A 19,858-nucleotide genomic window follows, 5' to 3' on the forward strand; every position below is an offset into this window, starting at 1 on the left:
ATTTATTGAACATGATTTGTCTTATGAAATACAGGGGAAAGAAAATTTATCATCCTCATAGCCCTTAACTAGAGAATGGTGGAGAAAGACAATAGGAGAGTTCAGAGTTCTAGCTGAATCTCACTGCTTGGGAAATGAGCTTTCATTTTGACTGCACAAAGTAAAACATTTGTGTCTAGCTCTTGTTAGGGAAAGCAGCAATATTCTGGCTTGCAGATGATAAAAATATATCACAAGGTCCAAAAAGAAAGCAGCAGATTAGTTTTCTGTACATTTTAAGAGGGAAAAGATTTTTCTGCCTAATATTGCTGCTTCTATTTGTCATATCTACCATGGACCCATGAGACTCAGAGACTGGGTCCCTTTGATGATTCTGAAGTACAGACAAGACTCTTGTGAATTCCTCTGATGTCCCACTCCCTAAAATACAATCTTAGTTGTATTTTATCAATATTGAACATGTGTTACTGGCACTTTATTCAGATGGAACAGAGGTACAAATATAGATATTATCAACAATTCACAAAATAAATTTCTCTGTCTTGTTTCCATGTGTCAGGATGCATTCAGAGAAACACTTTTGGCATAAAATTTGGAGCAATTTTAGATAACTTATTTTTTAATTTATAAAGGTATTTTTAAAAATTTACTTTTGTGAAGAAATAAAAATACATGTGAAATATTTGTTCAGTTTAGCAGTGTGTCCAACTGAGAAGTGCCCTCAGAACTGAAAATCAATTTGCTTTCACTGAAATTTGTAAAGGTAATGAACAAAACCCTGCAAATTAAAAGCTTCACATCTCTTATAAATTCTGCTTGTTGGTACCTATCTGTACAGTTCATTTCTTCCTGTCAATGTCTCACTACTTTGTGTGGTCTGTTTAGTTTCATGTTGATTCTTATTTCACTTTACTGGAAATAGAAAAACAAGAGCAAAAGGTTTGTTTTAAAAAGTAACAGTAGTTGCCAACAGTATTAGTGTTTTCTGGTTTCATAATTTTTCATAATAATTCGTTCTGCAGCATGATGAAAATAGATTAAGGTCAGCTCCCAGGGGAGGTGAGGTCTGAGCCAGCAGAATGCTGAGCATTCCTGCAAGAGGCTGGGTGCATAGGACTTGCCCTGCAAATGGCAAGATATGAGGACATTTAGTGTTGTGTAGAATTGCATCCTGAATCTACAGCAGTTTGTCAATTTTTTTTCCTAGCAAGAAGGGCGGATTTAATTCAAATTAAATTACTTCATCAGCTTCTGCTGATTTAGATTATGTTCTCAGAGAAAGTAAACAAGAATCAAGATTTTTTTTAATGGTTTTGGTTACACCCTTGCAAAAAGAAGTAGTTATTAACTTCTTCAGTTTTAAATTGTAGTTTGACATTTGCTTCAATTATATGTAAATTAATACTCTAAAAATGAAAGCTTGAATTTTGGGTTGAATAAATTGCTGAGGCTGATGCTAAGTGATTTTACTGAAATTCTTTGGGAAAAAGATATTTTGAGGGAAAAAAATAAATATTTTATTGCTTTCAGAATTGTAGTAACAAGTTTCGTAGCATCGTTGAATCAGAGAGGCTGGAAAGGGCCTCAGGATGTTCCTAATGCGACCCTCTGCTCAAAGCAGGCTCAGCTTTGAGGTCAGGCAGGTTGTCCAGGGCTTCATCCATTTGAATAAATGGAACACACAGACTGCACAACCTTGCTTGGCTGTCCTCAGGGGGAAAAAACTTTTCCTTATGCCCTGACCAAACTTCTCTTATTGCAACATATGCCCATTAGCACTTCCATGCCTCAGTTTGAAGAGGCTGACTTTGTCATCTTGGTAGCATTCTCATGGGTACTGAGGGGATGCTGGTAGGCACCTCCCAAACCACTGTAACTGTGTGATCTGCTGAGGAGACCTAGATTAAAGTACCATGTGTCACTGTTTGTGAATTTCTTTGTGTTTCAGCATGTATCCATGAAGATGGGATCATAAAATGTCTTTTATCTGTTTTGCTTATACGCTATTGGGCTGGTACTGATCCTAGCAGGGTGCAGTCTGTTAAGAGGAGGACCTCTGTTTTGAACCTTCACGTGTTATGTGTAATAATGGTGATATTCTCCAGTAGTTAAAAACAACTTGTCTCAAAGGATTTTCACTGTCTCATGTGGTAACTTAAATAAGTACAAGACAAGACTAACAGGAACCCTTAGAGGAAATATTTTTTACTATGACAGGAGATTGCTTGTCAGAGCTGGGCTTAAGTGCATTGAATTTCAGTGCATTTGCATTGTCAGAATAGTTTACTATTCGCGTGCTGGTGTTATTTTAAATATGTTGGCTGACAGAATATTGCTGAGGCAAAACCCCCTGTAAAACTTACCTGCCTCTTGGCCTCTATGTATCTGTTTAATTGTTCTGCCAACCAGAAAGTTAAACAATGACAAAATGGACTATGAATCTGTGTGCTGGCTGTTTTTCCTCCTGGTGTTATGAGAGGTTTTTGCTCAATGGGACAGAGATGAAGCACAGTAGCTTTCCACACAGTGTGTGGTCAGGCTTTAGCATCTAAGGTAATAGAATAACCGTAATCGTATAAGCTCCATAAAGCTTACAGTTAAAGAAATTGCTTCATGTGATTTTAAGGACTGTTATTAAATGGGCAGTGGTTTGTGGGCCTCTCATTACAAAGCTTCTGTTAGTCACATTTTTGAGTTGTCATAACTGTCATTACTTCTTACTCATGAGGCAAGCCAGCTAGCCAGCCTGGCTAACCAGGAGTTCTGTTCCATGATTTGACATTTGCTTAGTTGTCTCAGATATGAGGAAAATCTGTTTGCCAGCCATCCCTGGTGGTACTTTCAGAAGACAGTGTAACTGTACATCTATACCCCTAATACTTTCCAGACTTGAAGACTGACAGATCTGTATGTGTTTTGTGTTTTACTCAATAACAGTACAAATATAAAACAGTGCACATCTCCATTCTTATTACTTATTATTACTAGTGGCAATGCCATGGTCTAACGATCTAAATCTCATATCCAGGAAACACTTCTTAACACTAAAGCTTGAGCTGGACAGAGCTTCTTTCTGACCTTTAATTGAAAGATACTAGTGCTCTTGCCCACAGATGCTTGTAACAGAAATTAAGTCTATTCTGTTCTGTGATTATCAGTCTCCTGTCTGTACAGTTTTCCCATGGTACATGAAGATGCATTGCCAAGTAATCATGGCACTAATTGGTAAATGCTTACATTTGAATTAATTTGACTTATAGTAAATGTAGCTGGTTTTCTTCCTATATTAAACTGGTGTTAAACATCTGATTTTATTTTAGCCAAGTGTAAGTGTTCAGCTCGCTTCATGCATTAAGCATGCAGTGACACATACCCAACTTATCCTCGGAACTTTCCACGAATGGGATAATGCTGTGAGCACCATCATCTGTCTCCCATGACTACCATTCATAAAAGCATTTCAGAGAGAATAATAAACTATGTTAATAATAAAAACAATCTCTACCTGCTCTTTTGAAAAAAATTGACTAGTGATTTGTCTTCTGTGTTTGAATGCTGAACATTTTCTTACAGTTGGGTCCTTCTGCTGGTCACCAAAATCACTCTTTTCTCTAAAAAATCAGGCTGATTATGTGTGTGTCCACAGCGGATAACACAGCAGGAAACGTGGATCTGGTCATTTTTAGAGTGTATGTGGTGACCTGGATCAATAGTGCCTGAAATTTAGGAATAGTACTAAGAGAAGAAGAGAATGAAGAGAAAAAGAAACTGAAAGAAAGAAAGCAGAAATTGTCTTTCTCTATTTAAATGTATTAAGTAAAGATTGAATCAAGGCATAGTTTTCTTATGCATAGGTATGATTTCTTGTAGAAATCACAAATGTGATAGCTAGTATGATTTGTTACTTTTTTGGCCAACATTATCCCTATAAATGAGAGCTAACTAATGATCCTGTTGTCAAAAGCAGAAGGACATCTGTCACTGAACTGGAGTTTTTAAGGAACTTTCAGGTTAGATAAAAAGGTCTTTATTGAATACAGTGATCAAACAGTAATGACATGAGAAGTGGTTTGTTTCCTATCTTGTCATATCCTTCCCTAAAACTGGGAGTTTCACTCAAACAACAGCTGTGTAGAATGAGTCCTCTGTCCTTCAGTATGTACTTGTATAGGACTTTGAACTTATCAATAAGCTATCGGTCTTCAAGCATATTCATCATCTTATTTTTGGTGCAGCCTAGGAGCAGCTCCGTGGCCAATGAATTTACACAAATTTGAACTTAATATAAGAATAGGTTTCAGCTGTTAATAAGATTGCCTGTGTGCAACAAGCCTCAGATGTTATAAGACCTGCCCTCAGCAAAGTTTGAAGCCCTACTCTGACTCTGTTACAATTAAAAAAGTACATACTGAGTTCCTGGACAATTACAGTACATTTCCAGGGGAGAGCACAGTCACAGAGATGCTGTGGCCAAAACATCCAAATTAACCACCCAAGAAGTGAAAGATTGAAGCCTGGGACAGCTTTATTGTTGCTATGAAATTGAATGCATGCATAAAAATAAAGAGAACAATAAGGGGCAACTGTTTACTGGGCATTAGAGAGATGTTTATTATACCTTCTGCACATAAGCAGAAAGCTCAAATTATCTCCAGATTTTAAAAGCATTGTAAAATAATTAAACACAAATACTAAGAATCTTACTGGAACTGCAAATCCAGAAAATGTTCCTCTGAGGATTGTTATTTCATTCCTTACATGTCTTACTAGGCTGAAACACCACAACCCTGGGTTTGGCCACACAGAGAATTAAAGTGGAGAAAAGTTGTCCCGATTCTTGTTCATAGTTTGTGTGAAGGAAGGAGGAGAGTGTGGAGTGGTAAAAGACACGGCAAAGCATCTGTAATATTTATTGCTCTGTCTTTTTGCTTTCAGTCCTGATGAGAAAAATGGTTCCATGTAGAAGAAGAGAGCCAAGAAGGTTGTTCTCACTCTGCAATTTAGCATGCTTCTGAGATGATACCCCAGTTTGCAACAGATGGTGGAGAGGCAACCTGACCCCTTGCAGCAGAGCACGGTTGTTAGCTTGTTGGTTAAGCATGTAAAGCATCCTATAAAGCACCTCTGCTCTCTTTGCTTTAGAAGATGCAAAGTAAGGAATGGCACAAAAGAAGCCATGGCTCCTGGCCAGATCATTGCCCTCCAAACAGAAAGATGAGACTTTGCATGAAGCCACATTTAGTACCGCACTCCTCAGACTTTAATGTTGGGGCTTGCAATAGTAATTCAGGCATATTAGCCGTGTCAAATGAGTGTAATTTAGAGCACACTTTTTCACAAGCCAGTTCAGGAGGTTAAAGCAGTTGACAACCAAGCCAAAGTAAATGTGAGAAAAGAAGCAAGGGAGGGAAAGGAAGTACGCCGACAGGGTAGTGGCAGGTATGGGGCCTCTCCTTTTGGTGGTCATTCTCAGATCAACTTGGCTGTAATATCACCTTAATGAGTCTGTGTCACCTATGCAGGTGATTGGGAGAAATAGAAACACTTTTCGTGATGATTCAGAGAAGCTACGTTAATTAGAAAAAGTGGATATCTTATTTAGTGCCCTGTGTCCAGTTTGTACAGGCAATGTATAACTGATGTAATTCAATAATTAAATATTCTCAAGAAGCAACTATTGAGTGGCCCTGTGTAATCAAAAAACAAGCCTGCTTTTTCTCATATTAAAAAAGCCTCTATGATTGTAATTTTTCTGTATCCCCTGATTTTTTTTACTTTACAGCTACATATGAGGACCTACACAATATGATGACTCATTTTATATAAACATATTTACCCAAACCAGAAAATACACCATGAACCCATATTTGCAAACATTTGAGTTGGAAATATTCAAAACTAATGGCAGGCTTCCAGTATATTTTTGTTTGACATTCCATCAGTCAGTTAAAATACTATTCAGGCTACATTTTACTTAGGTGGTATTCAAGATTTACTACTTTTTCTATAGGAAGAATTATGGCTGGGGTTTAAAAAAAAAAACCAAAATCATCAGTAGGGCTTCTGTTTTAAGAGTGAAGATAGCTAATGGTGTCCTTCACCTTTAGGTGCCCAACCTGAGACCATAGGGTATAAGTTTCTTGCTGGATAACCAACGCTGTTGTTCACAAATGTAGATGCATTCTATAAGCAGTAATATATCTGCACAAATATGCTTAGAGGTTTTGTTCAGGAGACTGATTTCCAGACTAAATTTCCATCTATTTTCCAACCCAGCACTAAGATACAACATGCAAAGCAGTTTTGGAAAAGTAAAGATGTTTTAATTACTAGGGAATATCATTAATCTCCTTTGAGCTTGTCAAACCAGCACATCCTCTGGTAAGCCATCCCTTGCACGTATATAAAGTTCATACCTTACTCCTTGAGTGGGGCACCTAGTGAAGAGTATTTGTCTTACAGAATTAAATGTATGCCTCCAAATAAAAAAGAAAAATGTATTTTTGCTTTAATGAAAATTGCAAATATTTAAAATAAAATTAGCTAGTATGTGACTATTTAGCCTGCACAGCTTGAAAGCCATTTTCTCTGTGGCAAATATGGTATGAAAGGGAGCATATTTTCAGATTTTATTTTGACACAGAAACTAATATGCCAGCTCACTGGCTCTTATGATCTGGAATTCTGTTTCCAAGGGTCATAAGTACTGGATGCATTATAGCATATTAAGAAACTCCAGTAATGAATAATTATACAGAGATATGCATCTAAAGAGTTTTTTTCCGATGTCAGTGGTGAAGAAGAGAGTCAGGTACCAAAGCATGAGAATCAGTGTTACTTATCAATGATGATCTTTGCTGAATAATATTTTAACAATTAAATGTCTGATTTCCTTCTGAATCTAATGAACCTGCTGGCCTTACTAATCTCTACTTTAACAGCAATCCTAAAGTGTTAATTTTGTCTTAGATGATGTATTGGTGGATAAATAATTTCTTTTATCAACCTAAATAGTCACCCTTTGAATTTTATTAGCAATGTTACTTTTCTTAAGTGAGAAGCAGCAAATACGCCATGAATTGGCATAGCCAGCCTTGCTGAAGTTCATGATCTTGTATGAATTTATGTCAGATAAGGTTCTAGTATGCCCTGTTCGAGCTGAAGGCATAAGAACATTATGTATCACAGAGAGACTTTGTTTATTATTCTTTCCTTTAAATACTGTATCACATTATTTGTTTTGTTGTGAGTTTTTCTGTTTTGGTTTGTTTTGGGTTTTTTTTTAGCATTCCCTGACTACTGCTTAGTAGCAAGTGGATGTATAGGTTTTTCCTCATTTTTTGAAGATGCTTTTTGTGAGCTGTCTAAATTAATTTAGAAACCATGAATTTCAAACTCTTCCTTCCCCAGTGTTTCCTTATGCAACCATTTCCCAGAGACTTCTCTAAGCAAGGTATTTACAGAGCTTTCCGTAATACACTTTATCTAAAGAGTTCCATCAACTTAATTTCTGTATTGCTCATAAGGAGTATGAATAACCTTCTTAGCAGATATCTTTGGTGTACCGCTAGCAGCGCCTTTGTTCTGTGTTAAAATTCGATTAATTAATCCATTTCTGTTCATTCATCTCTCTAGACAAGTTTCCAAGGAGCATACTTTGCCCCCTCACATCTCAGAATTACCTCAAAGCTAGTTTACTTCAATTTCTTCAATGAATCCCACAGAGGATCTTCAGCTTTCATAAAGTTCGTATCAGTCACCAGTTGGCTTCCAGTGTAGGAATGCTAGCTCTACAATGTATCCCAGCCTGCCTGTGGAGAAAAAATATATCACCATTTCTGCGTAGATGGGAGGTCAAAAATGTTTTGACTGCCAAAGATATACCTTGTTAAATTTGTATTTTAAAAACAAAAATCAGAGAATGTCCTTTCAAGAAATGACCTAAGTCTTTGCTATGGGTCAGGTGGATGTTCGAAGCAATTTTCCTTTCCTGCCAGCAATGCATCAGTTTTATTTGGATTGAACTTTAATCAGCTTTTGAATACCTCTCCTGCAATCTCAAATCTTGATCTTGTGATTATTTCCCCTACCACAAACCTTGTAAGCTTTCAAAAAGTCTCCAGCTGCTTGTTTACATAGGGACTCTTGGGGAAAAATAACTCAAATCACTGAAGGTATGAATGCAAAATTTATTAGCTAACCTAGATTAAATCTGCATTATTTTGGAAGATACATCAGTAAAATTGCCATAGACAGTTCTATTGCAAATGAGTTCACACAGTGGTCTAATACAGTTTAAATTATGTACTTCAAAAATTCGGTTTGGATCAAGTTCCTTGTGTGCCTCTGTGGACACAATCCCTACCACAGACTTACCGCACATGGTGGGGAAATGGTTTGCATTGCACTCCTGCATAGTTCACAGCTGATATTACTTGGCTCAAGTGGGATGTAACATAACTTGGAGTATAATCAGCTTATTGTCAATACATAAAGCTGTGCTGCCATCACTGCCATTACCATTACTGCAGTACTCTCAAGTGGAAATCAGAATCCTATTATACTAGATATTAAACAAATTAGTTGCCTCCTACACAAAGAGCAGAGTCTAAACAGTTGATGGCTGGGGAGGGCAGGCTGTGAGCTGCAGTGGCATCAGGTCTCCCAAGATCCAGCCTGGTGCTTTGCCTGAGAGGTCTGGTGGCTCATAGAGGCTGCATGGGAGAGCCAGGGCTCTGGCTTGACTTGAGGAGTATGAGAATTTCTAAACTACTGTGCTAGACTGCAGGGCCAAATCAGCATCAGCTGGCATGACTGACTGTGTTCAGAGCAATGCTAGCCACCCAAGCTGAATTTTACTCATTCAAATGTGCTCACAAGAAAGCCATTCTGTGCATGTTTGTGTCATGCATGTACAGCCTACATCTGGTTAAAATATCCTTCTCTTCCCACTTAAATGCTCTGGGAATTACCTGAGGCTTATTGCCTTTTTGATCCCCTTCAAAATTCAGACAAGTCTGATAGGGCTTGTAAATGATTTTCTAGCCTGCCATGCATTGATTTTTCTCTCCTTGGAGAAAAACAGGAAACCCCATGAAGTTGTGAGAAATGGTTCAGTGCTTTTTCATACGTTTTGCCAGTTGCAGGCCAAGAATATAAAGCAAAATGCATGTTCTGCCATTTGAATGCAATTTCAAAGGTTGTAACTGTCAAACTGGAATATAGTTCCAAGGTTTCAAAAAGGCCAGGTACCTCCAACTATGTCTTTTTTCTTCAAGAAAATGCCAGCTTTGTGGGGTCACAAAGTGGTTACACTATCAGCTTTGTAAAAAGAACAGCAAATACTGGGGAAGCCTTTAGTGGCAAGAGGGATAATGGTTCCGTCAGTCAACTTAGAAAATGGCTTTTAGAAAATGTATTTTCACCAAGGTGAGTCAATGAGATCAGATGTATGACCAGAGTGGGTGGAGCCACTGCCTATATTTAAGGCTGGACTACTGAGCTTGACAACAGGAATACATCTTTCAGTGTGTTTGGCTAAAATTGTATTTTCAGTTGTTGCACACAGCATACAGGATTTTCCTTAAAATGATGAAGCTAAGGCATAAGAAAATCTCGATTCAGCATGGAAAACTTCATAGAAGCGTTAGTGATGGACAGTGTGGAAGCTGAAATCACTAAATCCTCTCAAACCATTGAAATGTTGTTAGGGAAATGAAAAATGCTTTTTGCTTTGGTTTTGACCAAACATGTTGATTCTATGAAAAAGAAAGGAGACTCTTAAAGAGAGGGCCCAGATTATGAACTGCATTCTTTAGGCTAGAAGGAAGGGAAGGACATGGACAAGGGGGTGGTACAGAAACTTCCAAGTTAAAATTCTGTGTTGGGTCAATTAAAATCTCCTGTTGTTTTTCTTTTATTAAAAACTAATCTATTTGGAACTGCTTTGCACTTGCCATAGGCCAAAAGTGTACATACTGGTGGTACATGCAGTGTGCACATGAGCAGCTGACATATGGCATCTTCATGCCCAGCAGTAATTTGCTCATGTGTTTGACACATCTGATACAAACACAAGGTACTTAAGTGCTGAAATTAATATGTAATTTCATATACATATATATGTTCATATATATACATATAATTTCATATATACATATATACATATATATGTTCAATCTTTTTTCCCCTGACTTCTTGGAATAAAGTCATGTAATTACTTTTTGTAAGTTGAGTTTTGGATTATGTATACCGATACTAGTGTAATGGAGTTAAAGCTTCTTACAGCTTAGGAGGATTTAGAATTATTGGTCTTGACTGTCATACTTCAGCAACGTAAGGAGAGCTACTATCAGCACAGACTATTTTATACCTATCTTAAGTCACAGTTTGCCAAAGCAAACAACATGAATGTAGCTCATGAATTGTTCTATTCATCTCTCCTTTGAGATGGTACTCCAGTTGACCTGCTTTGTTTAAAGTGCTCTTTTTTACCGAAGTGAAACCTTGGGACAGTAAGATTAATATTAACATTATCCCTGGGCAGTGCAGAATGCACAAATGTTGGAACAAAAGAGCTGCAACAAAGGCTGAATGCGGAATTGTCTCTCAAAATGCAGCATTTTGCAAAAAAACAGTACTGAGTGTTTCTGTTCTGGAAAAGCTTAGGAGATTTTTAATCAAAGTCTATACAAACTTCAGCATTTTTATCCAAGAGTGGCATGTATCAAACCCCATCTTCATTGTTTTCGCTGCTTAGTGGTTAAAGCAGCTGTAGGTAGGTATGGCTGTCTCTGTCTCATTGCAAAGAACAGTATTTCCATTGGTCACTGTTTGTTTGGTTTCTAGACTGGCTTATGCTTTAAGAAATTATAAAAATTTAAAATAGCAAATGCAAGGTTTCTTACACCTCAGCAAATTCACTGGAGCTTTTAATACTAATTAACAGTGTCTGCTTACCTCTAAGCATTGCAGAATTGTTCATTTTATAATCAGACACAATTCTGTGTGAACCATTTAGTGGTGACTGAACTTAATTTTTGAACAGAAATTGCCATATAGCTCATTGATTTAATTGGAAGGTTTAGAGCTTTCTTGAAGGCTGAATTGTTTCAACAGATGAGATAGGGACAAAAGCCTAATTGAGAACCTACTTAATACAGACTGTAAACTTGGAGCAATTTTGTAAAATCAGTGCATTATACTAGTAATAATGAGTGAAGAACTGTAAAACTGTTGGGATCAATAAAGTCAAAACTGAGATCCCACATAAATAGTGCCTGATAAATACCTTTGTTTATTCTTGACTGCTTGTGTTGATGATTTTGGGTTTGTTTTAGCTTACTCTTGTAATTTTTCCCACAGAGCTGCTCAGAAATTGAACCTGTCTTCCAAAAAGAAGAAGCACAGGCCTTCTGCATCATCTGTTCCTGAATCTCCTCTCTTCCCTACCAGCTTCAGCAGTATACTTCAGACTTCCCAACCCCCTGCACCACCATGTTTATTGAGGGCAGTCAGCAAAGTGAAAGACACCCCTGGTTTGGGCAAGGTAGGCCTTGCAAGTATCACCAGAACACTTGTTTTATATGGGAGAAGATTTTATTCTTGTGGAAAACTGTAAGGGAATTATAATACCATGTCATTTCTCAGTTGGCTTTATTGCAACTGGTCCCTGAACATGCATACAAAGGTTTAACAACATAAGTCACTTAATGAAAACGAACTTTTAATAAAGTTGAGGTTGACTTGAGCAAAGGCAGACCTAATTGTGCAGGAGTAATACATTTCAGGGCCCACCTGCACAGTGCTACTAGACAGTGATAATGTCCATTCTGCTGGGGTTTCTAGAGCGATTGTGGCTTTTTTAAACTGCATAGCAGTTGCTTGCCGTGGCATATTCTGGGTTCCTGATCCCCTTGCTGTCCAGACTGGTGTCTTGGGTGGACTTGCTGTAATTTGCTCTTAGCTCATGTTTCTTGGCTTTCTTCCAGTACAGTCAGGACAAGTCTGGGCCATGTACCTGAACAAAGCCTATGCTGATAATGATGAATTGTGCCTTTTTCCTTCTGTCATGTTATTTCCTACCATTTCCGTAGTCATATCCTCTTAAAATGCTGGTTATGTTCATAGTTACAATGGAAAGTGGCTGAGGTGATAGAGGAGGTGGCTATTTAGTTTGCTGTTGCTTTGTTGTTTAAGTGGCCCTTCCTTTTCCCTGTCACAAATGGAGAGTCTGGCATATTACATCTGGGAATACATACTCATTGTTGCTGAGGACAGCAGTTTGCTTTAATCAAGGTAGTTTCTTATGCAAGCATCTGTGTACACGGCATATTCATATTCATTGAATACTAAGCTGTGATAATGAATTTGGTGGAAATCCTTGTATTTAGAAAAGAATTATAACGTATGCTCTAGGATGCTGAGCATAGGATGGGCTTCAGAGTTTTCATTGCTGATTTTGGATACTCATTTTCTTATATTGTGCAGTTCCAGATTATTTTTTTTCAAAGAACAATGGTGCTATTTTCATGGATGGTTTAATGCCTGTTTGGAAAGGGATTCCCTCAACACAGGGCTTTCTTCCATTCCCTTGGTCTGGTAGGTGGGAAGAAATGTACAAATCTGTCATGATCTTACAGAAGTTAGTAGTGATACATGATCTGACTTTAACGGGAGGAGGAGTAAACTTTAACCTGTTTGTTGTAAGAAGCTGCTATGGAAAATGTTTACAATAGAAGCCATCCTCTCAGGATTCTTACTTTTCTGTGCTTTGGACAGGTTATCTCTGAATAAAAATAAAAATTCCATTGAGAAATAATGAAGGTTGTGTTCATAAAAACAAGGGACCAATCACCCTTGTTGAATTGTGTGAGCACTTTTCCCAACTATTGGTTTTCACTCTTCCCGAAAAGAGCATCTACACACAGAGACACAAACAGTTCTACCAAAGCACTGCAAGCTTTATCCGAACCTTTCTTACTCCTCTAATAAGTGGTTTCCAGTGGATAGGGTTTGGGAGACAGTTTTACAGTATGCCCAAACAGACCTGTGATTTGCTTCTTCATTGGCATCATGCACAAGAACAGGCTCCAGACTTACAGCTGAGATTTTGAAGTTCTGCAGTTCAGCGAGTGAAGGAAGCTATTTCTTTTCAGTTTAGACATACCATCCTGTAGCTATTGGAGGATATGAGAAATAGCCAAGATGTTTTAAAAACTGTTTTCACACATGCTCCTCTAAAGTAGTAAACCAAATTAGGTTAATTCATAGGGTCAAAAGAAAGAAAATTATTTTTTTTTCTTTCCCACATTTCCATGAGCAAAAATATGCCTAAGCTGCAGTTTCTGGAATTCAGTTTAATTTTTCATCTCTTTGGTTTCTTCAAGCAGTCACCCTATAAAGATGACCTGAAGCTTGTGTACTTTTTTCATCAAAGTTTCTCATCAGTTTACCTCTGTAGTGCAGTTTCATTTTAATATGTAAGAAAGAGGTGTGAGGCATAAGAAATAAACTGCGGGATAACAATGTAATTTATCTATCAGACTTGGAAAACCAGATGAGGTAATGGAATGTCCAGCTTTTTTGCTTTTAATTTCTGTTGTTGTTATTTATACATGTTCTGTTCCATTTGGTTGGCATATGTTTTGATAGGAACATGCAAAAACCTGTTACTTTTCTCAACATTTTGTCTCATATAGTGTTTTCTGTAAGGGTATAAATTTGTAACATGTGGACCTGTGTGGAGAAATTGGGTTCAGGGAAGCTAAACATTACTTTCAGTCACTGAGAGTTTTTTTCTGATTTGTTTTTAAATAGCATTTTACCAGCAACTCCAGTGTGATAAAACTGTTTAAAACACTTTGGGCTTGAGTGGGCTGGGCAATTTCTAACATGACAGTTTGTTACTGGAAAGTCTGCTACATCAGACCTGGAAGGCTGGCTGTTGCCAAGGGTTCTGGATTTCTGAGGCTCCTGGGGATAGCTACACACAGACGAGCTTCCAGGAAGACAGACTCTTTGCTATAGGGCTGGGAGCCCTGGCACAGATGGTTGGTGTCAGCTTGAGAGCTGTCAGTTTGCCAAGGTAGTTGGGCATCTGAGACGCTGCAGGGTAAGAAGTCAGGTACTTCAAAGCTTAGACTTTGAGGTTAAATTTTATTTCAGTTTTCTGAAATGAACTTGCCACCAAACAGTTGCCATTTTACATTTTCACTTCTAGAAATTTCAGAGATTCTACTTCTCATTGCAAAATTGATGACTGATTTATTTAAAATTGTAGAGTTTCTCAGCTGTCATGTACAGGCATATAATTTTTGTGAGTCAAACTAGGAAGAATTTCTTACCAGCAACATACTTAAAAGTTAATTAGCAGCTCAGTCAGCATGTATATGGTACAACTGAAGAGTCTAAACTGATGAAGAGTATTATTCAGGTTGCATGCTGCAGACATTTACTTACAAAAAACCTTGCAAGTCAAATGTACCAGCCTGGAATTTGGAAGAAGTGTTATTTGGAAGTTCAGCTTCGTAGAAGGCTCATCACATCCATATGTGCTTTGGGTTTGCATTTGCTGGCAGAGGGAACTGATCCCAGGTGATAGTGTGGTATGCCCACAGTTGCTTCTTGAGAGCAGAATGTTCTTTTGGTTTGAGCGACAGTTGTGTCCCATAAAACTCCACATCTTGACCATCACTTTTCCTGCTTTCTACTGTCTTTGAATAAACATATTCTGAGTGGCAGATCGCTTTCTCTGGGTTTACACATGGAGAGACTTCCACTGTCCCAAATGACTGTACATGCATTTTCCCCAAGTCCCATTATTTTCTGAAAAGTATTTCTTGAAACTGTTTTGTCCCTTCTGATAATGAACCAAGAAACAAAGCAAAAGGCTTTACATGCAGAAAAAATTAATCAGTCCATGCTTGCACTCAGATTAACTACTGTAAAGGCATTCTAGTAAGGTGTGCTTAGATTTCCTCCCCAGTCTGCTTCCCTCCTTCTTCCTGCCTTCTCCTTCCATTTTCTGTCAAACAAAACCAAAACTAAACCAATACTTCTGATGAAAATCAGAAATGTTCTTTCTGTGAAAGAAGTTGTTTTGTTAAATCCCACGTGACAGATGAAAAACAGCTTGAATGAAGAAATTTCTGACAGCCTTGATAAATAGGTTGCTTTTAGGTGGCACAGGGTTTAGGATGAATGGATTTTGTCTCTGTGCTTTCTTTCATTTATTATTTCTTTGTGTGTAGTCTTGCAAACTGTCACTGAAAGGTATTTGTTATGTTTGGGAAGAGATTTGTTTACTTTTCCTTGTTGGGTTTTATTTTTGTAAGTGAATTATTATTTGTTGGTACTTGTTCAGCTCAAAATAAAATAGCAGCATTTGTGCTTTAGAATCATCCCTATGCAAAAAGTTTCTACTGGGAGAAACAAGTCATCACTGAACCTTCTTTGGGTAGTTATTTCAACCTGCTAGCAATATGGACTGTAATTTGTTACACTGTGTTTACTTTTTATTTTTCTGTAGCACTAGGACTCCTGTTTCCAAAGCCTAGCCCCATTTTACTAAATTATCTATAGATTCAGATAAAAAGCCCCTGTTTCTGTACTAGGACACTTATGAACTCAGAGTAGGGAGGAAGACCAGACAGACGGGAAGCAAGAAGAAACAATGAGGTATTATCGGTCATCTTGATAGCAGTGTCCTCAACCCATCAGCAGTCTAATATTAGATACCCCTTGTCAAGCTTTGGTAGGTGTTGTAGAAGAGGAGATTATTAAAATCTTTGAAGGGGGAGTAATAGGTCACACTGCAGATGCTTCTGAGGAGCCCTTTCCAAGTGTGTAGGGCAGGGTAGGAAGCAGCACAAGAGAGAGGTTTTTGAGAGTAGTAAATGAGTGAGAGATGCAGGACCAGTAAGGGCTGAGCATGGAACCTGCCTGGTCAGGGGTGTGAATGGGAGCCAAGCCATAGCCAAATGCTAGGAATGCCAGCAAAATGCTAGTAGGAGATTAGCAGTGTTATAGACATTCCTTAGTCATACACCTTTCTTCTAAGGATTTGTGTCACATACTAAAGAAGGTTCAGTTACAAATAATTTTTCAGTGCCTGGCTGTAAGAATTTAATCATCCATTAAAGAGTAATATTTGATTGAAATAAGCCTAAAATCTACCATTCACTTTTCATTAGTCTGCAGCTTACCTTTTCCTCACATTGATTTGCAAAAAACTCTATCTGGAATCATCAGAAATATTTTGACTTGGAAGTGCCACCACCAAAACAATGGAGGATTTTTAGAGGCACTCAACTATGTCATTCCTTTGACCCTTGTGAATATCACTGGGATTGGATTGGAAGCCACTTCCCTGAGCCCCACTGAAGGTTTGCACCAAAAAGGGTAGCTGGCAAGTATATTGCTTAATGAAGGAGAACACATTTGTCTGGGGAGAAGTATGATACTCCTTGCCTCTTTGGAGGCAGGAGGACCACAGAGGCAGAATATCACTAATGATGGGCATTAAAATTCTGATAGCTTTGGCCTAAAAAAGGCAGTGGTAGTATCATTGTTAAATTTTAAAAGATAGTTTTATGTCATACCATCCCACTTTGTATATTGATCATCTGACATGCTAATGTCCCTTTGATCCAGGTGGCTTGTCAAGACGCAGTGCTTTGCAGACTTTTTCCAGACAGGAAAAGAGATTATGAAAGGAATGGACCATAAAATTGTTTTAAGGAAGGTTGGAAAAGATCCGCAAGCCCAACTGTTAACTGCCAAGTCCACCACTAAAGCTTGTATTATGACCAGATATTGTTAGTGCAATTTAGTTCTTTTACAAGGAAACACAAAATCCTGAATGCCAATGGAGAGAAGCAACCAAAACCAATTTTCCTTCTTAACCAGGTCTTTTCACCTAGGACTTTAGTGCCTCAGTTCTTCCTTAGTTTAAGGACATTTCTTAGTTCTACAGTACCAAAGTTTGTCCAAGTTTGTCTTCACCCTGGTTGTTCTTTCTGTCCCTGCTTCTCTGCTTGTGCTATTTCTTGTTTCTATGTACCCCTGCCAAAAGTAACAGTGAAGAAAACCCCACTGCCCATGAAGTTCAGGTTTCTGAGCAGGTTCAGAGCTGTCTTTTAGCAGGGACAGGAGTGTGTGCCAATGCAATGGCTAGTATTTCAGCTATCCGCTGCCTTAAAATAGTTTGTTAGACCTTTCATTACTTAGGGTAACAATTTTAGCACTAATATGTGTGCTATTATATATAAACAATCTGTTTGGCTATAATCTGTAAAACTCATGATTTGAATAATCTTTGTCAATAGGTGTTTTCAATCAGTCTCAACTCTTTGTATTGGTGGAAAGTAAAGAGACATTCTTAGACTTATGTGATTTGTAAACATGATTTGAAGGGAATAACATCTTGATTAAGTCAAAAAGACACAGGAAACCTCCTCTTCTACTATCAGAGTTTGCATTCTGTCCAGGTGATGGTGGATGTGAGGATTTTTTGGCAACCCTACAGTATACACCAAGCAGGTATTTATGAAAGCCTGTGTTAAGGTCAGCAAAAAACCAAACACAACTTACAAAATAAATTCTCTATTTCACTTTGCTGCCATCCATGTTGAAGGCTTTACAGGAAGAATCAGAAGAGGTTCCCTTTCCTTTGTAAAGCACAGGCTCTCTCTCCATCACTCAGGTGTATAGCGGAAAATGTTAACAGTTAGATGAAAAATGTGATTTTAAACCCTTTCTTGCAGAAAACAATTGCCAAGGTGAAAGCTGGTTTTGCCCAAAGTTACCATGGTTACTGAAATGGGGGGAATAAAAAGAAAAAAAAAGATGATCCCTTGAGGCATTTAAAGGAAACATACGTGTTCATCTTTGTTGTCAACATGATTGTTGTCAACATGATTGTTGTACAAATTAAATAGTTAGTTCCACTTGGAATGAAATCCAGGTGGCCTTTTGCCCTCTAGGTACAATTGCTCAGAATTGGGATTTTCCTCACCAAATGTACTGTTCACATATGGCAGAGAAGCTTTCATGCTCTTTGTCTTGGCTCCTGCTAGGAGGGCTTTTAAAAAAAGTGAAATTAATGGCATTTTCTGCCATATAACCTAGCCAGCCCCTTTAGGAGGGGAAAATTAGGTCTTGCCCCTACCTGATAATGAGCTGGTTTAAGGGCAGTGGGTCCATTTTGGCCCACCTGCAATCTATTCAAAGCATAGAAAGTTGTTTCACAGATCCTGGCTTGACAAGCTGTCATTCCTGATAATGGGATTCCTAAGTTCAGTTGGCAAGGAGCAGACTCCAGAGAGAGGAGCTCATGGCAAGCAGATGCTGCTGGTTGATATTTTTGGGCATCATGATAGTTCTAGTTAATCACTTCCACTTCATTTCTAAGACTCTAGTACTTTTTGAAACATCCGCTTCTTCCCTGCCCTCTCCTCTACACCTCTCACCCCATTAATTAATTTTTAAACCCATGAAGAAGAGGTTAATATAAATCAGGAAAGTCAAGATGAAAGAAACTGAAAATTACAAAGCGTTTCTCAGACAATGCCGAGGAAGGAATTTAAATGCTGAATAGTTTGCAAAACCTAAGACATGGTAAATTTTCTGAGATCTCATGCAAATCAGGCACTGTGCTTTAAGCACTCTTTGTAGGCCTTGCTAGATATATTTTTTTCTTTAAAACTTTCTCAAGCTTTTCTCCTCCCATCCTCTTCCTTTTGTGTTTGACTCCTCTCAGCATGTGCCCGAGAGCAGTACTCAGTGGTGCAGGTAGGATGGTGACACTGCAGGAGGCTTCACTCTAGCACTGCTGTAACATCACGGACTAATGATTTGGCTGAGCCTCTTGATTCAGCTGCAAGGTTATTCTGCTTTCCATTATCCTAAAGGTCTGGGCTTTACCTCATATCTCTGGTACAACATTGACTTAAATAGATAATGAGCTCAGCTGAAGAAGAGCTTAAGGTGAAATGTATTTTAATACTGAGAGTACCATTAGATAATATCTCTTCTTATTCACTGTCTCTTCCTTTTTTGCCTTTTCCTCTAGGAATCAAACCCATTTTCAGGAATATCTCTCTGTAGACATTTATCCATTTTTGTGCTTTTATGAAGCACAAAAGCTTGTACCCCCATGCTCAAGCCATTATCTCCCTGTCTTTTTCTTCACTTTTCAGTGCCACCATTATTGCGTTCCCTTAGGCTGTGATTCATGTTAGGCTAGCTTAAGTGAACTGATTACTATCCTTCTGATCTAGGCTGGTCATATGAATTCCTCCCATGGAGGAATGGGAGAGAAGTGTTACCTATATTAGGATGGGATGACTTGCCTACCAGATGTTCCTTTCTTTTTCAGTTGATTACAGGGGCAACCTAGACAGCTGTTTTAGAATTAAATATTAGTAAGGTGAAATTAATCTCTATCTGAATAGGAGCACAGTCTCTTCTTGTGTCCTGCTCTGAACCTTTAACTTTAATAGAAAACCACCTACTGGGAGATATATTAATAACATGCTTGCAGAAAGTTCTAGGTACTTGCATCTCCTTCAGATGGAAGTCTGCATCCTCTGCTTTCCAGTCTAAGAAACACTGGAGGTTCACTACATGACATGTAGGTCTGGTTGAGCAGACCTGCATGCAGCTGAGCAGGTTGCATAAAGCAGCCCGTCCTTCAAGGAAAAGACCAGGTAGGATTTTGCACATTTGGCCTTATGCAAAACAAAGGAAAGTTGAGCGGATTTTTATCAATTTAAAGAGTGGAGATGTTCAACTGTACTTCTGCTAGGATGAATCTGTAAAACTGATCACAATGTGCATAGCTATTAGATTAGAATCT

The 19,858-nt window shown here is 38.2% G+C and overlaps 1 protein-coding gene across 1 annotated transcript in view; it reads left to right on the top strand.

Annotated features, from left to right (window-relative positions):
- KIF26B (kinesin family member 26B) overlaps window positions 1-19,858 on the top strand; it is a 286,800-nt gene that overhangs the window by 171,533 nt on the left and 95,409 nt on the right. The window contains exon 5 of the mRNA XM_034061110.1: window positions 11,365-11,548. Coding sequence (XP_033917001.1) covers window positions 11,365-11,548 — 184 coding nt within the window. The remainder of the gene's footprint in view (window positions 1-11,364; window positions 11,549-19,858) is intronic.

This window comes from Melopsittacus undulatus, chromosome 3 (genome assembly GCF_012275295.1).
Source record: "Melopsittacus undulatus isolate bMelUnd1 chromosome 3, bMelUnd1.mat.Z, whole genome shotgun sequence".
Lineage (NCBI taxonomy): Eukaryota > Metazoa > Chordata > Aves > Psittaciformes > Psittaculidae > Melopsittacus > Melopsittacus undulatus.